The sequence below is a fragment of the Phacochoerus africanus genome, chromosome 14 (genome assembly GCF_016906955.1).
Source record: "Phacochoerus africanus isolate WHEZ1 chromosome 14, ROS_Pafr_v1, whole genome shotgun sequence".
NCBI lineage: Eukaryota > Metazoa > Chordata > Mammalia > Artiodactyla > Suidae > Phacochoerus > Phacochoerus africanus.
Genome location: NC_062557.1, coordinates 45,488,927 through 45,507,251, shown reverse-complemented (window position 1 = coordinate 45,507,251; position 18,325 = coordinate 45,488,927). Strand labels below are relative to the sequence as shown.

The 18,325-nt window shown below is 40.4% G+C and overlaps 1 protein-coding gene and 1 pseudogene across 11 annotated transcripts in view; both read left to right on the top strand.

The window, feature by feature from the left end:
* The window catches only part of SSH2 (slingshot protein phosphatase 2), a 270,234-nt gene that overhangs the window by 203,558 nt on the left and 48,351 nt on the right, over window positions 1-18,325 (top strand). For 5 of the 11 annotated variants that reach the window (XM_047756768.1, XM_047756761.1, XM_047756766.1 and 2 more), the window contains 4 exons: window positions 1,287-1,351; window positions 11,518-11,639; window positions 17,247-17,315; window positions 18,103-18,168. In XM_047756768.1, the coding sequence (XP_047612724.1) occupies window positions 1,287-1,351; window positions 11,518-11,639; window positions 17,247-17,315; window positions 18,103-18,168 (322 nt within the window). Of the gene's footprint in view, window positions 1-1,286; window positions 1,352-11,517; window positions 11,640-12,234; window positions 13,982-17,246; window positions 17,316-18,102; window positions 18,169-18,325 lie in introns of those variants that run through there. The other 6 variants (XM_047756762.1, XM_047756769.1, XM_047756765.1 and 3 more) reach the window with 6 other exon arrangements.
* Window positions 2,931-11,511, top strand: LOC125114956 (cytochrome c oxidase subunit 7A2, mitochondrial-like; annotated as a pseudogene).

Sequence of the window (18,325 nt, the reverse complement as noted above, 5' to 3'; positions counted from 1 at the left end):
ATAGTACAGTATAGGGAATTCTGAGGAAATCTTTAATAGTTTGATACAAAGGAATTTCAACTTAGTTTTATAGAATGTATAAAAGTAAGTGAGGATTGAAATAATGATTGGCCATTTTAAAGCACCTAATATGTTTACTAGAATATATATCTTGGCATCTACTGTATTTAATAAGTACTGTCTTTTTAATATCAGCTACTAATGTGGAAATCATTTTTAACTATTGACATTATTGTAGAGGGGAATCTAAAAATCTTAGATTAAGAACAACTTTATATTACAATTACAGAAGTAGGAATGGCAGGAGTTCCCATCATGGCACAGCGGAAACGAGTCTCACTAGGAACCATGAAGTTGCAGGTTCGATCCCTGGCCTCGCTCAGTGGGTTAAGGATCTGGCGTTGCCATGAGCTGTGGTGTGGGTGACAGATGAGGCTCGGATCTGGCGTTGCTGTGGCTCTGGTGTAGGCCGGCAGCAACAGCTCTGATTAGACCCCTAGCCTGGGAACCTCCATATGCCACGCGAGAGCGGCCCTAGAAAAGGCAAAAAGACAAAAAAATTAAAAAAAAAAAAGAAATAGGCATGGCAAAATGGTTAGCTTTTTAAAGTTAGGGGTAATTCTAACACTATATGCCATACACCCCATTTTCAGGATTCCCTCAATGCTACCTTCAGGGGGCCTTAAAAGCACAGCCAGTACTGCCTCTGCCCAACAGATCTCACCATCACTCTCATCGGCATCAGTCACAATATAAAACTGATTTCAAGGAGTTCCTGTCGTGGTGCAGTGGTTAACGAATCCGACTAGGAACCATGAGGTTGCAGGTTCGGTTCCTGCCCTTGCTCAGTGGGTTAACGATCAGGCGTTGCCGTGAGCTGTGGTGTAGGTTGCAGACACGGCTCGGATCCCGCGTTGCTGTGGCCCTGGCATAGGCTGGTGGTCACAGCTCCGATTTGACCCCTAGCCTGGGAACCTCCCATATGCCGCGGGAGCGGCCCAAGAAATGGCAAAAAGACAAAAAACAAACAAACAAACAAAAACTGATTTCAAATGCACCTTCCATAGGACAAACACCAAACAAATTTTAATGTAATACAGACTTAAAAGTGAATATATAGAGGCAGTGCACCGTTCATATTAAGACACTTACTTAATTTCTGTGTCTAACTAGAGTCCTTCGGTGAACCAGAACTTTCTTTTACACACATTATTAGAGTAGAAGCAATCTTCTCTGTTGACATTACAATGAAGAATAATTATTCTCTGTTTTGTAAATTTCACCAGGTGATCTTCAACAGCATCTCCAAGCAATGTTCATATTACTCCGCCCAGAAGACAACATCAGGCTGGTAAGTTAATGATGTAACTTTCTCACTCAAAAAACTGTCTAAGATAGTGAACATTAGTCATTTTTATGTCCCAACACAGTGCTGGGAACTATGTGAAATAGAAATGAAAAAAGACATGTCCTCATCATTTAATAACTTAGAATGTAATTGGGGATATGAGCTAATCTGAGGTGCTGTGAAATAATTTGATGGTTCAAGACTTGGTGAATGCCAGTTGGTAAGTTATTGACCATAACACCCCTTGAAATTCAGAAAAAAAGAAAACTTGGGAACTTGACCTAGGTGAGGAAGGTTTTATATAGTCAGTAACGCTTAATCTGAGTCTTTAAAAATGATGAGATTGGCAGAAAGAAAGAAGACAGCCATTCTAGATGAAGGCCTGACTGAAGCAAAAGCACATCTAAGAGGGACAAGGAGAGAGGAAGGAATCCCCATTGTGGCTTAGTGGAAACGAACCTGACTAGTATCCATGAGGATGCAGGTTTGATCCCAGGCCTTGCTCAGTGGGTTAAGGATCCGGCATTGCCGTGAGCTGCCGTGTAGGTAGCAGACAGCTTGGATCTCACGTTGCTGTGGCTGTGGTGTAGGCCAGTGGCTACAGCTCCAATTCATCCCTTGGCCTGGGAATCTCCATATGCCATGGGTGGGGCCCTAAAAAGAAAAGAAAAGAAAAAGAAAGAAAGAAAGAAAAAAGGGGGCGGGGGGAATAGCCTAGGATTTGTGCTGGTCTTGGAGTCAGGAGATCTGGGCTTAGAGACAGTCACATGATGATGGACAAGTTGACTTGCCTGACTGTGACTGCTTGCTTATCTCTTTTCTACCTTTCACAGTTGAGAGAACCAAATGGCTGCTAAGGCATACTGAAAAATGTAAAATGCTGCCTAAATAATGGGGATTATCATTACTACACGGAAGTTAAGATAACAGTAGATAAGGCAGACAGGGAAGTACCTAATGCTCTGAACTGTGGGTCTCAAACTGGCAGCCCACAGGAGGACAGAGATATGCGTTGTTTGGACCACACAGTGATTTGTGTTGTTCTAAATCTGAGCCAGAATTTTAAAGTTGGGTGCTTTCACATAAAAATCCAAACTTGGGGCTTTTCCTCAGAAATCTGAAAATCTGGCACCACTGAGATGTTATTCTCACATGGCAAAACTTGGCTAGACATGGTGGGGGGCGGGCATTGGTATGGCCTGGGTTCTTAATTTACTGTAATCCCTGTATATCCAGTTGTCCCCTGCACACTAAAGCCAAGTATCACTGTTTCTTCACTGTTTTATTATAGTAGAATGTTAATAAAAATAGGAAAACAAAAATGGGATGAGTATGATTCTTTATGGGAAATGAAAATATTTCTGCCCACTTAATATTCACATGACCTGCTTCACTCATTTACATTCCCTATCTGATCCTTGAATATTTAGTGCCATTAGTACCTCTCCCTCTTCAGTAAGTAGTAGTGAACCAGTACATGTTTTTGAACCAAGAAATTACATGGGACCCCTACAGTATTTTAGAAAGATTGCTCTGGAGCTAATACAGAATAGAGGAAGCCTGCTGGGTAGTTATTGCAGTAATGCAGGTGTGCGGTAATGGGCCCTTCTGGACTAAGGTGATAACTTGGAAGTTGAACTTAATATATCAGTGGAAATCCAAATAATTGATCTCTGCTTTCTGTCCAGGAAAGGAGATAATGAGCAGAATACAAGAATGACTGGAAGGTTGATGATCAGCTCTCTGAACTGTGTAGTGATTACATTAATCAGTCTGTGTTTAAATTCTGTCATTTTTTTCTCTTGAATGCTGACTCTGTAGCCTTCTTGACATGGCCACTAATTGCTGTTGAGAAACTCACTTTGAAATTTAAAGGAATTAAAATGAGATCTTCCATAATTAATTATTATATCCTAATCCTAATGTAGCATTATACTTGCATAAAACTTGTCTATATTTTTTGATATACTTCTATCTTAAACACTTATTGGTAACTGAAAAAAGTCAGATGCAATTCTTACAGCATGAGTATTCTAAAGCAGTGATGCTCAAACTTGAGGGTACATCAGAATCACCTGCAGAGCTTTGTTAAACTGCCATTTGCTGGACTCCACCTAAAGAGTTTGCTTTGGGGAGAGGGAAGCAATGATAATTAACATTTTTAACAAGTTCTCAAGTGATACTGATGCTGCTTGTCCAGGAGTCACACTTTGGGAACAGCTCCTCTAAACCCGATAATAACAGTCACTTGCATATATTACATGTCCAGTAGAAATTTGTGGATAGTTACAAAAATTGTGTGGTTTGGTAGCACTAAAGCTGAGGTCTGTCACTCACTCCATCTCTTTCTCACTGATAAACTTCCAGGGTTTGAGTTGCACCTCTGAATGTCAAAGTAATTTTAACCACAAGAGACATGGGAAAGCATAAGGGAGCAGTTAGGAAGGTAGAATTGGAAATTAAATTTTTCCTTTCCTGCTAAAACATCAAATTTTTTCTTTCCTGCTATTTTTTTCCTTTCCTGCTTTACATTTATAAAATATAAATTTAAAAAATGTAACTCATACCTCTGAATTAATTCAGAGTTCAAGTGACAAGCCATTTTACAGTTGTTTTGAATTGTTACAAACACATAGTCATTATGTTTCAGATTATTGAGTGAGTCATCTCCAAGAAAATGAGTGAATACATTGTGTGACTTTGGACAAATTAGCACTTTTCTAACTGAAAGGAGCATTTATAGACTCAAAGCAAAGCCTTTTGTTTTGAGTTAAATTTGAAATGCTGAAACTCTCATTTTGGGGATTGTGCATAAGGTTAAAAGTTTGATAGTCAACTGAAAGTCTTGCCTTTATTCTTTTTTTAAATAACCCAACAATAATTAGAGGCACTAAATCTCACATTTTGCTTTAGCATTGAAAATAGGACTAAACTAATTTTTCCTCCGGGGAAGCTCTACATTGTAAATACAGTCTGAAGCAGTGACTTTAGTACTTAGGAGCTGATAAAATAAAGACAGTACTTGCACAGTACTCTTGCACATTATCCAAGACCCGTTTAATAAAAATATAGGCTGGGAAATTAAAAACTTTCTTAACATTTAAAGTCACTTTAATGTTCTTAACTAGGGCTGAGGTGCTAAGAAGGTACTAGGAGATGTTTTTGAATAATTTGCAGGAGAATTTGAGAAAACGAATTTTTTGTTATAGTACCTTAATAAACATTTTTGGCTGCGCCAGCCGCATGTGGAAGATCCCAGGCCAGGGATGGAACCTCTGCCACAGCAGCAACCAGAGCTGCTGTTTTGACAGCACCTGATCCTTAACCTGCTGTGCCACACGGGAACTTCCTAAACATTGTTTTATTACCTGCTTTCATCATACTTTATCGTGGGTATCTTTCCATGTCAGTAAATAAATCTGCTATTAATGGCTACAAAGATATGTCATAAGGGTTTTTTTTTTTTTTAAGTATTTCATAGAGATTTTTAAAAAGCAGTAAAATCCATAGACTCCCTCAAGCTCTATTTCTTTTGAAGACAGTGGTTCTTTCGTTTATTAGTGTCGCATCTGAAGTCTATTTTAATTTAAAAATATTGGCTTTGGAGTTCCCGTCGTGGCTCAGTGGTTAACGAATCCGACTAAGAACCATGAGGTTGCGGGTTTGATCCCTGGCCTCGCACAGTGTGTTAAGAATCCGGCATTGCTGTGAGCTGTGATGTAGGCCGGCGGCGACAGCCCTGATTGGACCCCTAGCCTGGGAACCTCCATATGCCGTGGGAGCGGCCCTAGAAAAGGCAAAAAGACCAAAAAAATAAAGAGAGAGATAAATAAAAATATCGGCTTTGCTTTGTTCTTTTGGCTAGAATTTAATATTTACATAGTTTTGAAACCTTTCTTTCTGATGGATTGGGTAAGCTGCCTGTCTAGACATTGGGACTTTATAATGTGGCTTCCCTGAGGATAAACATTGCATGCAGGGGCATGATGTAAGACTCTGGGCAGAAAGAAATTAAAGACAAAGGTGCAATGTAAACTTAAAGAGGAATGTTTCCTGATGTTGGATGAGGAGGAGAGGAGAAGTTAGTGTATCAAATGGAGTTTGTGAGCTGCTTGTAATCAGATTAAGCATTAAACCAGAGGAGTTTTAACATCATTCTTTGGTAGATGAGCCTTGAAAACAGGTTGGTTTCTTTTCTCTCAAAAGTAAAGCAGAGGCAGATGACTTCTCAGACCTAGGACTGCTGAATCCAGTTCTCCTGAAACTTGTAGTAGGATTCCAAATTAGCAATAAATGAACTTTCCTGGAATAATTTTCTCACTTGCTATTGCTGCCATGTTTTAAAATCCAAAATATATTGTTTTAGCTGAGCAATTAGAATAAACTTTAGTAGTATCCTTTTCAGTGAGAACTTCAGTTAATCACATGCATCTGAATCACTGTCTTACTCCAGTCATCTGTTCCATGTAAGTTCTGGAAACTGAAGAAACATTGAAATTGCTACATGTTCTGATATTTGGGTATTATATGCAAACTACCATTTTCTTAATTTTTAAAAGAAAATTTTTTTTTAAATTTTCAGGGCCACACCTGCAGCATATGGAAGTTCCTGGACTAGGGGTCACAATGGAGCTGCACCTGCCACCCTAGGCCATAGCCACAGCTACAGCAGATCCAAGCCTTGTCTGCAACCTATACCACAGCTCACGCCAGTGCGGGATCCTTAACCCACTGAGCAAAGCCAGGGATTGAACCCATATCCTCATGAATACTGGTCGGATTCTTTACTGCTCCGCCACAACTGGAACTCCTTAAAGGGAATTTTGAAGCTTTGGGTACATCCCCTGGTGTTACAAAAAAAATTTTCTCCATTAAAAAAACTAATCTTGGAGTTCCCCATGTGGCTCAGTGGGTTAAGAATCCAACATAGGGGGAGGAGTTCCTGTCGTAGCACAGTGGAAACGAATCCAGCTAGGAACCATGAGGTCGCAAATTCGATCCCTGGCCTCAGTGGGTTCAGGATCAGGCGTTGCCAGGAGCTGTGGTGTACACTGCAGACTCGGCTTGGATCTGGCATTGCTGTGGCTCTGGCGTAGGCTGGCAGCTATAGCTCTGATTCGGCCCCTAGCCTGGGAACTTCCATGTGCCGCAGGTGCAGCCCTAAAAAGACAAAAGACCAAAAAAGAGAGAGAGCCTGACATAATGTCCTTGAGGATGTAGATTCCATTCCTGGCTCAGTGGGTTAAGGATCCAATGTAATCCATTGTAATGTGATCCATTGCAAGCTGCAGTGTAAGTTGTAGAGGTGGCTCAGGTCTGGCATTGCTGCAGCGTGGCGTGAGCCCGCAGCTACAGCTCCAGTTTGACCCCTAGCCCTGGGAACTTCCATATACCATATGTTCAGCCGTAAAAAGGGGAGGGGGAGGAACTAATCTTGTCTTTCTAATTAGGATGTAGGTATTAAATTAATGTCATGGCTCCTGACCTCCTGGTTAAAGCCCCACTTCCCTTTAGTAAAAATTTAATAACTATAGGTACTGTCTAGAGGCCCATGATCAAATACCAACACCTCTAAGTACTATTCTTTATCTAAGAAGCCTAAAATTATGTGAATCTGTGATGTGTCCATTACTCAAGCCTAAATCAGGGTGAGAAGACTGAGGCCTTTCACATTAGCTTTGGGATCTTCTGTTATTAGATTAGGAAGGGAGGGCCAACCATTTGAAATGCTCAATATTTTAAATAAATAAATTCTTAAATAAACAAAGGCATACCTCACTTTTAAAAAGGCAACTAATAGAGTTCCCATAATGGATCAGCAGAAGCGAATCAGACTAGTATCCACGAGGATGCAGGTTCAATTCCTGGTCTCACTCAGTGGGTTAAAGATCCGGTGTTGGAGTAAGCTGTGGTGTAGGTCACAGACATGGCCTCATTTATTAATGCCTGTTATATAGATAAAGAAATTTAGGAGTTCTTTTGTGGCTCAGCAGAAACAAATCTGAATAGCATCCATGAGGATGCAGGTTCGATCCCTGGCCTCACTCAGTGGGTTAAGGATCCAGCATTGCTGTGAGCTGTGGTGTAGGTCGCAGACTCAGCTTGGATTCCACGTTGTTGTGGCTGTGGTATAGGCCAGCAGCTACAGCTCCAATTTGACCCCTAGCCTAGGAACCTCCGTGTGCCTCAGGTGCGGCCCTAAAAAGACAACTAGTGTTTTATCTGAATATGACAAAGAAACTTGCTGCCCATGTGCTAACTTGGCCTGATAACTTGCATAATTTGTATAATATTTATGGAGGTTTATTTATTTAGTTTTACTTTTATCAGCTTCAGCATAGCTGATCATCACCCCTAGTTGGTGTAGAAGTTGTAGATAAATAATCAGGAGCACAGTTCGGTTGTTCCCATGCCATCTGTACATGAGCCATGCCAGAAATTCTCAGAGCTTTGACAGGATAAAAGACCTCTACCATAGGGATTCAGGAAACTAAACAGTTAGTTCAGACCTTGCCAAAGCAAGCCCAAGTGTAGATGTGCAGTAGTACCGGAGATCTTGTTTTTAAGAAATTCTCATTTACCTGCACCAGATTTCTATTTAGTTTATTATTTTGTGGAGTCTTTCTAGAATCAGAGAGTCTCCCAGTCTTCCTCATTGCATTTACTACTGTCCATAGTTCTGTGTGCATAATGCTCACTTGGTCCCAGCCCACCAGGGCTAGACTTTCATGTGTTTAAATATTAGCTCCTCTTAGCTTCTTGCAAGTGAATTTGTTTTGAAATGCTCTATTATTACTTCATGGAACATAAAGGTCAGCGGAACAGCTCTCTTATGTGCTTGGAGTCAGAATAGGGGGCATTACATTCTTGATGAATCAGCTTTTATTAGAAACAGCCTTTGATGTAGCCACTTCTGCTATTCACGCTTAGAAGTAGCTTTTCCTAGGAGTATCAGAATAGAGGCAAAAATAGCCAGGAGAGTCTCACCTCCACCTTGCTGAATGGGTCTTTTGACCTATGTAACAATGTCTCTTCTTCTCTTTGCCTGGCCACTTTGGGAATAGTGATAGAGTTAAAGAGAAGGAGACTCCAAGAAGAGCAACACTGAAATAATTCCAAATAGAAATTTCCATCAGAATTGTGACAAGTGTCTTGAGCCAGTTGAAGGGATTGGAATGGTTTCTCTTCTGAGATAAGGAGTAGGGGTGGGGGAGTATTTTATACAGAGGAAATTGCCTCCAGTGCACATTTACCTGGGTTTTTATTAATAGATTTTTAAAAAAGAGTAGTCTAGAATGTACACTCTTTGAGGATGAGAATCATCTCTCTCTCATCCATCATTTGAATCCTCATAGCTGCTCCAAACATATACACTGTAGACATACAATAAATATATGAGTGAATATTGACTATAAGCCATTTTACTTTATTTTTAAGATTTGTAAAGTATCTTTTTGAGAGCTTTCTTATTAAGAAAATTCCTGAACATGTAAAGTAGAAAACATATCCACATAAACCCATTACCCATCTTTAATAACTATCAGCATTTTTCCATGTTCCTTTACTCTATCCCCCCTTTTATTCTTGTTGAAACTTTCTAAAACCACTCTGTTGAGGTATGATTGATATAGAAAAAGTTGTGCTACTTAATATACACAACTTAATGAGTTTGTAGATAAAGTATGTACCCATGAAACCACCACTACCACCTGTACCGTAAACATAGTGAAAGTTTCCTGCAACCCTCCCTCCTTGCCCCTCCTGCTGCTGCTGCTGACACTTAACAGAAAATCTACCTTCTTAGCACATTTTTTAATAGAGTTTATTTTTTAGAGCAGTTTTATGTTCACAGTAATATTGAGCAGAAGGTACAGAGATTTCCCATATACCCTCTATTCCACTAATGCACAGCCTCCCCCACAAGCATTGAACATTTGTTACAACTGATGGACCTACACTGGCACATCATTATTATTCATAGTCCATAGTTTACATCAGGGTTCATTCTTGGGTGTTGTACATTTTCTGGGTTTTGACAAATAATGTAATGACATGTATCTACACTTTAGTATCATACAGGGTTATTTCACTGCCCTAAAAATCCTTGGTGCTCCCCTAACCACTGGCAGCTACTGATCTTTTTCCTGACTCCATAGTTTTGCCTTTTTCAGAATGTCATAGAGTTGGAATCATACCGTATCTATCTTTCGCATTGGTTTCTTCCACTTGGTAATATGCATTTAAGTTTAATTCATGTCAAAGTTCCTGTTGTGGCTCAGTGATAACAAACCCAGCTAGTATCCATGAGGACACAGATTGGATCCCTGGCCTTGCTCAGTGGGTTAAGGATCCAGCGTTGCTGTGAACTGAGGCTTTGGTCGCAGACACGTCTCAGATCTGGCATTGAGGTTGCTGTGGTATAGGCCAGTGGCTACAGCTCCGATTCAACCCCTAGCCTGAGAACTTCCATATGCCTTGGGTACAGCCCTAAAAAGACAAAAAAAAAAAAAAAAAGATTCCTTCATGTCTCTTCATGGCTTGATAGCTCATTTCTTTTTAGCACTGAAAAATATTCCAATAACTGGATATACCGCAGTTCATCCTTTCACCTACAGAGAGCATCTTGGTTGGTTCTCATTGTTGGAATATTTTAAAGTAAAACTTGGACACCATGTCATCTTACTCCAGATACTTGAGAAAAAAGCATGGAGTTCCTGTCATGGCTCAGTGGTTAAATAACCCAACTAGTATCCATCCCTAGCCTCACTCAATGGGTTAAGGATCCAGCATTGCCATGAGCTGTGGTGTAGGTCGCAGACAAGGCTCAGATCCCACATCGCTGTGGCTCTGGCATAGGCCGGCAGCTGTAGCTCTGATTCAACCTCTAGCCCTAGCCTGGGAACCTCCATATGCCTTCCGCAGGTGTGGCCCTAAAAAGACAAAAGCCCCCGCCCCCCAAAAAAAGAAAAAGAAAAAGCATGACCGTAGTGCCATTTTCGCACTAACAGTAAATCCTTAATATCACGTAAGACTATGTGCATGAGATTTTTCTAAAGGACCTGTTAAAATATCATAAATAAGCAATAGATAGGAGTTTCCTGGTAGCCTACGTTAAGACTCAGTGGTGTCACTGCTGTGGCTTGAATTACTGCTATGGCATGGGTTTGATCCTTGGTCTGGGAACTTCTTTATGCCACAGGCATGGCCAAAAAAAATAATAATAATAAAATAGATTGTGGTCGGTGGGCCGTAACTGAGCCAAGTTACTGTGGACCCTGCTGGTTCTGTGTCAGATTGCCCAGAAGACAGTAAGTCCTGCTTCACACAGCCAGTTTGAAAATAAAGTTCCATAGAAACAAAAGCTATTTCTAGAGTCTAATAGAATTCCACTGCATCTAAAGGGTGGAATAGCGGGTGCCCTCCTGTATAGTGCCACCATGATTCTTAGAGTTGGTTGCCATCTATCAGCTGGCTGTGGCTTCATTTCCCAGGAAGCAGGTTTGACTTCAGTTTATCCTCCCCAGGGTCAGTTGGTTCTTTTCCATTCAGCTCTCTGTGGACCAGTGATCTGATAAATAACTGAGTTCTCCTTTGGAGATCAGTATCTGTTGACTTGTACTAACTGCCACCATAAACAATCTTTACCATGAAAAAAATAAAATATAAATAAGCAATAAATAAAGTTTTTGACAAAAATCATATAAACTTCTGGTATTTGAAACCAAAGAAGAAAATCCTATAGTGTATAATCTGTAAGAATTCAATAGAGTATATTCCTCTTAGATATTAAACTTTGCATTTTATTATAATTGTTGGTGGAACTTGGTTCTGTGAGTCAGATGCTTAAATTCATATATGTTACGTTCCACTTCAGAATATGCCCTGGTAATTATTATTATTATTAATTATGCTAATAGCAAGCATTGAGCGTTAGTACATGCCAAGCATTGTATTTTACCTGCTTAATTTCATATAGTTCTTACAGCCCAACAGAACAGATATTAAGTAACTTACTGAAGGTTTCATAGTTAATACATGAGCTGGGATTTGAATTTAGGTCTCCTAACTACTGGCTCTGTTGTCTCCTTGAGTATGCTTTAAGATGCTAACATAAAAAGGGTTGAATGATCTAAACCGATCTAAATTTCTTACTGTCTATTAATCTCTAGGCTGTAAGACTAGAAAGCACCTACCAGAATCGAACACGCTATATGGTAGTGGTTTCCACTAATGGTAGACAAGACACCGAAGAAAGCATCGTCCTAGGAATGGATTTCTCCTCTAATGACAGGTATGGTACCACAAAAGGAAGAATGAGAAAATCTCTTTTTAAGTAACATATTCCGGTTGCCTTTTGAGTTATCACAAAAACATCTTATGCAGTTCTGTTCTAAAAGTTCAGTGCATAAAACTGGAGAACATCAAAAGTATCTTAGCCACACAGTCTTGAGAGACAAAAATGTTTAGTGAATGCCTTTGGTGTGTATTCCTAATTTACTATTATTCCTTCTTCTTATCTTTAGGTAGTAATCATATAAAGCAAATGCTTTAAACTTATATCTCTGGGGATGAGGGGGTAGGGAAGCTGGCTTTTCTTTGTAGTCCACTTTATTTTAAGCAATAATGATTCACTTTGATCATTCTGGGTTACAAACCCTTGGTGGTGGTGTTCCAGTGGGTCCAGGGTTCAAAGAAAGGACACTTTATTTATTTATTTATTTATTTTGTCTTTTTAGGGCCACACCCGAAGCATATGAAGGTTCCCAAACTGGGTGGGGGTCGAATCAGAGCTGTAGCCTCTGGCCTACACCACAACCACAGCAACGCCAAATCTGAGCCAGATCTTTTACCTACACCATAGCTCATGGCAATGCTGGATCCTTAACCCACTGAGTGAGGCCGGGGATTGAACCTACATCCTCAGGGATACTAGTCAGATTCATTTCCATTGAGCCACAACAGGAACTCCAAGAGCCCACTATAATTCCAGTCTCATATTTATCCATGGCCTTAAACCTTGCTTCTGTCAAATGTTACGCTTCATTTTTTCTTCTGAGTTAAAAAGAGGGGGAAATGGTTTTTCAAACTCAAAACAGAACCTTTTATAATCATTTACCTTTGGCTTTAGCAGCACTTTGCATCCTAAGATTAAAGGTGTCACTCATCACACAGAACCTGCCTTTTTTGTGCCCCTAAGGCTTGTTGCTTTCCCTTTTATTTTCCCACTTTTTCTGAAGAAACCCTGGGAAGACTGTGGAATGTGGCTGCTAAGCAGATCTTTGCACTGTAGATAATAAGCCTCAGGAAATCCTGCCAGATGTCTCAAAGCATTGACTTCCTGGTTGAGGACTAGAGAGTAATTGTGGAGTAGCTCAGGGTGTGACCCAGCCCTGGGAGAATTTAGGCACAAAGAGAAGAGACTGGGAATGATTCTCATTGTCTTAATGTTGGAAGGGGAAAAAAAAATAAAACCGTGTTGTCACTAGAAAGATTCCCAAACTAGTGTTTACCTTAGCTTGCTTGTACATAGCAGTCAACCTGAAATGATTTGTGGGTTCACGGAGATCACAAGGCCAAGTGTTGTTACCATGTATACCACTCGCAGCCTTTAATTGTATGCTCTGAGATTACATAGGTTTGTAAACCACATTTAGGAAGCTTTTTCTCCTGCGTGGTTTTAACCTCTGGTGTTGACTGAGCAACACATCTTGCAGTAAGCACTTATTCTGTAAGAGCACCTACCTTGCCTACATTCACTAACATTTTAAGATGTCTGATTTGGGTTTGTTTGTTTGTTTTTTTAAATTCCTCCCCATGGTCACCCTGAGAAGTCACCACCTTCGGGTCTGGGCAGGACTCTGTGCTACCTCGTCCTCCTCCTGATTTGAGTTTTTCTCTCTCTAGATAGGTACTGTCCTATACAATAGCCACTAATCACATTATAACTACTTAAATAAATTAAAAATTAATTCAAATTAAAATTTCAGTTCCTTAGGCACAACTAGCCACACTTCACTTACTCTAGCTATGTGTGGGCTTGTGGCTTCCCTTCTGGACAGTATGTTTATAGAACATTTCCATCACTGCAGAAGGTTCAAGTAGACATTACTGCCGTCCATTTTATTTCCTTTGTATTGTTCTCCCTGACTTCTCCTGTGGACATCCCATAGAACAGGAACTGGAGCTGCATGGAAGCTTCACTTGAGCCTTGCCCTAGAGAGAGAAGGCAACAACTTCAGCTTCTCCTGACCCAGAGTGAGAATCAGATGTCTAATCTTGTCTCTCTTTGACTTTGTCCTTAAACGTTCCCAAAAATCATAAAGATTTAATGTCGGTACCCAGTAATTTATCCTCAATAAACTGCATCCATCTTTAGTAATAGTCCTGCCTGAATCATATCTAATGAACGGAAGAAAATTTTCATTTATGGAAGACAAAATGTGATAAGAAAAGGTATAGAAACTAGTCTTCATCTTGCTTGATAATAAATTCCTCTACACCCTCTGTTGGAATAAGCTTGGACAGTAAGAGAAACGCTACCCACCTCAGAAGACTCAGGTCATCTAGTATCATCTCGATCTCAATTGCTGTGTGAAGGAATATGTATCATTTCGTATCTGAGAATACAAAAAGGTAATGTTTCAAAACAATATTAAACCAAAGTAGAATCTAAATTATTTATGATATACACTTCCCAAGTAATTCTCAGGACATTTTACAGCCAGTTTATTTAGCCTATTTACAAGTTGCACATTGTGTTATTTTTAAGCAATAAAATTTTTAATATACAATATAACTTTGGTTTCCAAATTGCATTGGATACATATTTCAAGTTATAAAGTAGTAGAGCTTTATGGTGTTGTTTCATAGTTTTTCTTTGTACCCCCAACACTTCGAAATGTCTGGTACATAGAGGCACTTGATAAATATTTTTTTTAATGTCTGAATATCTGTTAGAATAAATATACTTCAGTGGAGACAGTCTCTTGAGACTCAAGGTAAACTAGATAAAAATTCTAGGTGTGCCTAATTCAGGCCTCTCCTTCCTGCTGTGTGAAAAAGCTTCGTAGCAAAAAAAAAAGCTTCTGACCAGAATGTAAACTGAAAATGTGATGTTTGGTTCCTGCATATCATTGTCACTTGTCTAAAGTTTAACTCACATCTGGTCACAGGCTCGTAGATCACGCTGTTTTGGGCCTTTTGTATCTTCTGTGGTTACTTAATTTTTAATTTGTCACTAAGCTATCAACCCTTCATGTTTATACGCAAATTATACTTGTTGCTAGGACCTGGCAAAGCACTCACTAACAACAACAACAACTACTACTACTCTAAAAATAATTCACTCCACCTTGGGAAGCCACTTATTTTCAAAACAGGTTTTCCTTGCACTCACCTCATTTATTCAACAAAAACAGTGGTGGGGCTTTCTTCCTCCCTCCTAGGCCTGGCATGATAACTTTTTAGGAGTTCAGGCCCAAGGTTACAGTGTGTATAAGCTGTTCCAATCTTGGTTTGAGTCTTCTGAGCTCTGGAAACACTAGTGGAGTGGTGAGTTAACACAAGCTGGCAAGTACAGTGCAAAGCATTAAACACACCCCACCTAGGGAATGGCCTTCGCTGTTAGTCCTGCAGTGGCCCCAGGAGAGGGAGCTTGATATTCCCCTTGTTGATAGTAATGCTTTTACATAATGTCCCCACTACCCTGCCAAAAGCACTTTCCGTTGTATTGAGTACCCATCACAGATTCATAGTCAACATTTGCTTTACAGTACATTCATATGTATTATTTCACTTTAAATATTTTAAATTCTTGGAGTTCCCATTGTGGTGCAGTGGTTAACGAATCCGACTAGGAACCATGAGGTTGCGGGTTCAGTCCCTGCCCTTGCTCAGTGGGTTAAGGATCCGGCGTTGCCATGAGCTGTGGTGTAGGTCACAGATGCAGCTTGGATCCTGAGTTGCTGTGGCTGTGGTGTAGCCCAGTGGCTACAGCTCCGGTTAGACCCCTAGCCTGGGAACCTCCATATGCCGAGGGGAGTGGCCCTAGAAAAGGCAAAAAGACAAAAAAAAATTGTAATATCCCTATGAGGGCTAGGTTTTGTTATCTGAATTTTAAGATGAAGAAATTAAGGTTAAGAGAGGTTAAATAACCTGTCAAAGAGAGTTGAAATACTTGGAGTTCCTACTGTGGTGCAGGGGTTCAGGATCCATCGTTGTCTCTGCAGTAGCTCTGGTCATTGCTGAGGCACGGGTTGGATCCCAGGCCCTGTGCAGTGGGTTAAAGATCCAGCGTTGGGAGTTCCCGTCGTGGCGCAATGGTTAACGAATCCGACTAGGAACCATGAGGTTGCGGGTTCGATCCCTGCCCTTGCTCAGTGGGTTAACGATCCGGCATTGCCGTGAGCTGTGGTGTGGGTCGTGGGTCGCAGACGCGGCTCAGATCCCATGTTGCTGTGGCTCTGGCGTAGGCCGGTGGCTACAGCTCCGATTCGACCCCTAGCCTGGGAACCCCCATATGCCAAGGGAACGGCCCAAGAAACTGCAAAAAGACAAAAAATAAATAAAAATCAAAAAAATAAAGATCCAGCATTGCTGCAGCTGGGGTGTAAGCTGCAGCTCAGCCTGGGATCTTCCATATTCTGGGAGTGCAGCCAAAAAAAAAAAAATTGAAATATTGAAAGAGAACAAATCTAGGTCTTTGACCTCAGTAAATGGTAATTATTATTCTATCTTAGGCATTGTTGTATACCTTTTTTTGGTGTGTTATCTAATTTAATCTTTAGAACAATCCAATAAAAAAGGTGTTTTTATCCCAGTTTTACAAATGAGGAAACTGGAGCACAAAGCAATTAAATATTCTGCCTAAAATTAAACAGTTTATGCCAGAGTCCAGCTTCCAGAGCCCATCTGACTCCAGAGCCTGAGCTCTTAACCATCCTTCGCTGTCCCACCTCCCACATCCAGGGTTCTTTCTACTATACCACGCTGCTTTTCTAGATATATTGGCAGAGAGAGGGTATAGGAACCTTCAGGAGACGGGATGGAGGGGGAAAATGCTTTATGGCAGCCTTAAGTAGAGAAAGTGGCAGAGGTCTAAGGTAGAACACAGTTGTCCAGAAAAGTGGTATGATAACACATTTCTGGGACCATGGCTTCCTATCCCAACCTGTTTCATTAACTTAAAGCTGTTTTCCTCCCTGGGCTAGAGTATGATTTAAATAGTAGTTAAACATACCATAGAGCTACCCGTTTGTTGGTTGTTGACATTCCTGTTCACGCTGCATTTCAGCAGTGTTGTTTCAATGCAAAGTCACCAAGCACTTTTTTATTTATTTAAGCTGTAATATGTCTGTTTTGTCTCTCTCAACTTGTTTACAAGCCATTAACAATTACTTTTCCCTTTTAGACTATTGAGTGTGTTCTGGTATTCAAGAAATCTATGTAAACCTCAGAATTAGAATCAAGCAAATCACATATTCAGAGGTCTTCAGTAACCAGCAGTAGTTCTTGGCATTAGAAATGATTCTTGGAATTGAATTGGGTGCTGTGACCTTGGGCTGAGACCTGCCAATTGCAAATCAGCAATTACCTGGGTTTTTTGTCTTTTTTTTTTTTTTTTTTTTTTTGACAGTGGCCATTTCCACTACCGTAATTCAGGAAGCTCAGTCAACAAGTTTTCTTTGTTAACTATATACGGACCTAACTAACACCTGTTTAAAACAGCTCCTGGGCACATATGTTGGATAAATAGTAATATGATAACAGTTTCTCCACTCTAACACTTATGCCAGAATTCAGAGCTTAGGGACTTATATTTTGTGGTGAAAGAGTTAATAAACAAAGAACTGCTCCTAGAATAACAGAAAGTAACTATGGACTACTTCTTATCTTGCAGTAGCACTTGTACCATGGGCTTAGTCCTGCCTCTCTGGAGTGACACCCTAATTCACTTGGACGGTGATGGGTAAGAGCTTTCCCTTTTTATTCTTCTACAGAAAGCCAAGGGGTGGGGTTCCATCTTAGTGCCCATTCATTTAGCTGAATGGGAGGCCCATTGTGCCCAACTGAACTGTCATGTCAGCAGCTCAGTGAGTCCTTTTAAACTCCTGTTTTGTAAAGTAGAGTAAAAGGATAACTTGCCAGAGCCTCTCACTTCTGTCCTTCTAGGCCAACTGTGGTAAGAATCCAGAGAAGAACTAGTTCATTGGCTCGCTCTTTCATCTGAGCATGTGAGACTGTTGCAACGCTCTCCCAGAGGATGATATGTTCTGTTTCAAATAACCTCTTGCTGCTTCTGCCAGCTGTCAGCCTACAGTATAAACCCATTCCTGTGCCAGTTCCTTCCCAGTGACCCTCCACCCCCACCTCCTGGTGTTTCTAGAATGTGTCCCCAAGAGACCAAGATATTTGCTCTAGTTTATAAAACCAGAGTCAGTTTTGCTAAGAACCCACAAGACTTCCAAGTAGAAATACACAGCAGAACATTTTGTCCATAGCTACAATTGGGAAACTGTGTGTGATTCCCTGACTCCAGTGTGGGAGTCCATTCATTGCACTTGGTAGATAAAAGTCAGACATTTTGTTGAAGCTTTTCAGTCAGGTTCTGTGCTCTGGTTAACTCCTACACAAAGTGCCTGATGGTACCTTCTACTGAGCCAGCAGTTGCCAGCCTGGGAAACAATGTTGAAAGCTCAACAACTGAAATAACCTACTCTTATATCTGGATATTTGTCTCATTCTCTTCTCCTTAGTGGGTTCAGCGTATCAACAGATAACAGAGTTCACATATTCAAACCAGTATCTGTGCAGGCAATGTGGTAAGAGGACTTTTACTATCTCTATGAAACTTTTTTAACATGGTACTGGAATAATATTTTGTGAGAAGTAGTATTTGAAATGGAAAATTCTATATGATCTGTTTGTGTGGCCATAGTTAAAGATAACCTAGAAATTCAGTTTGCAGATTTTCACAGT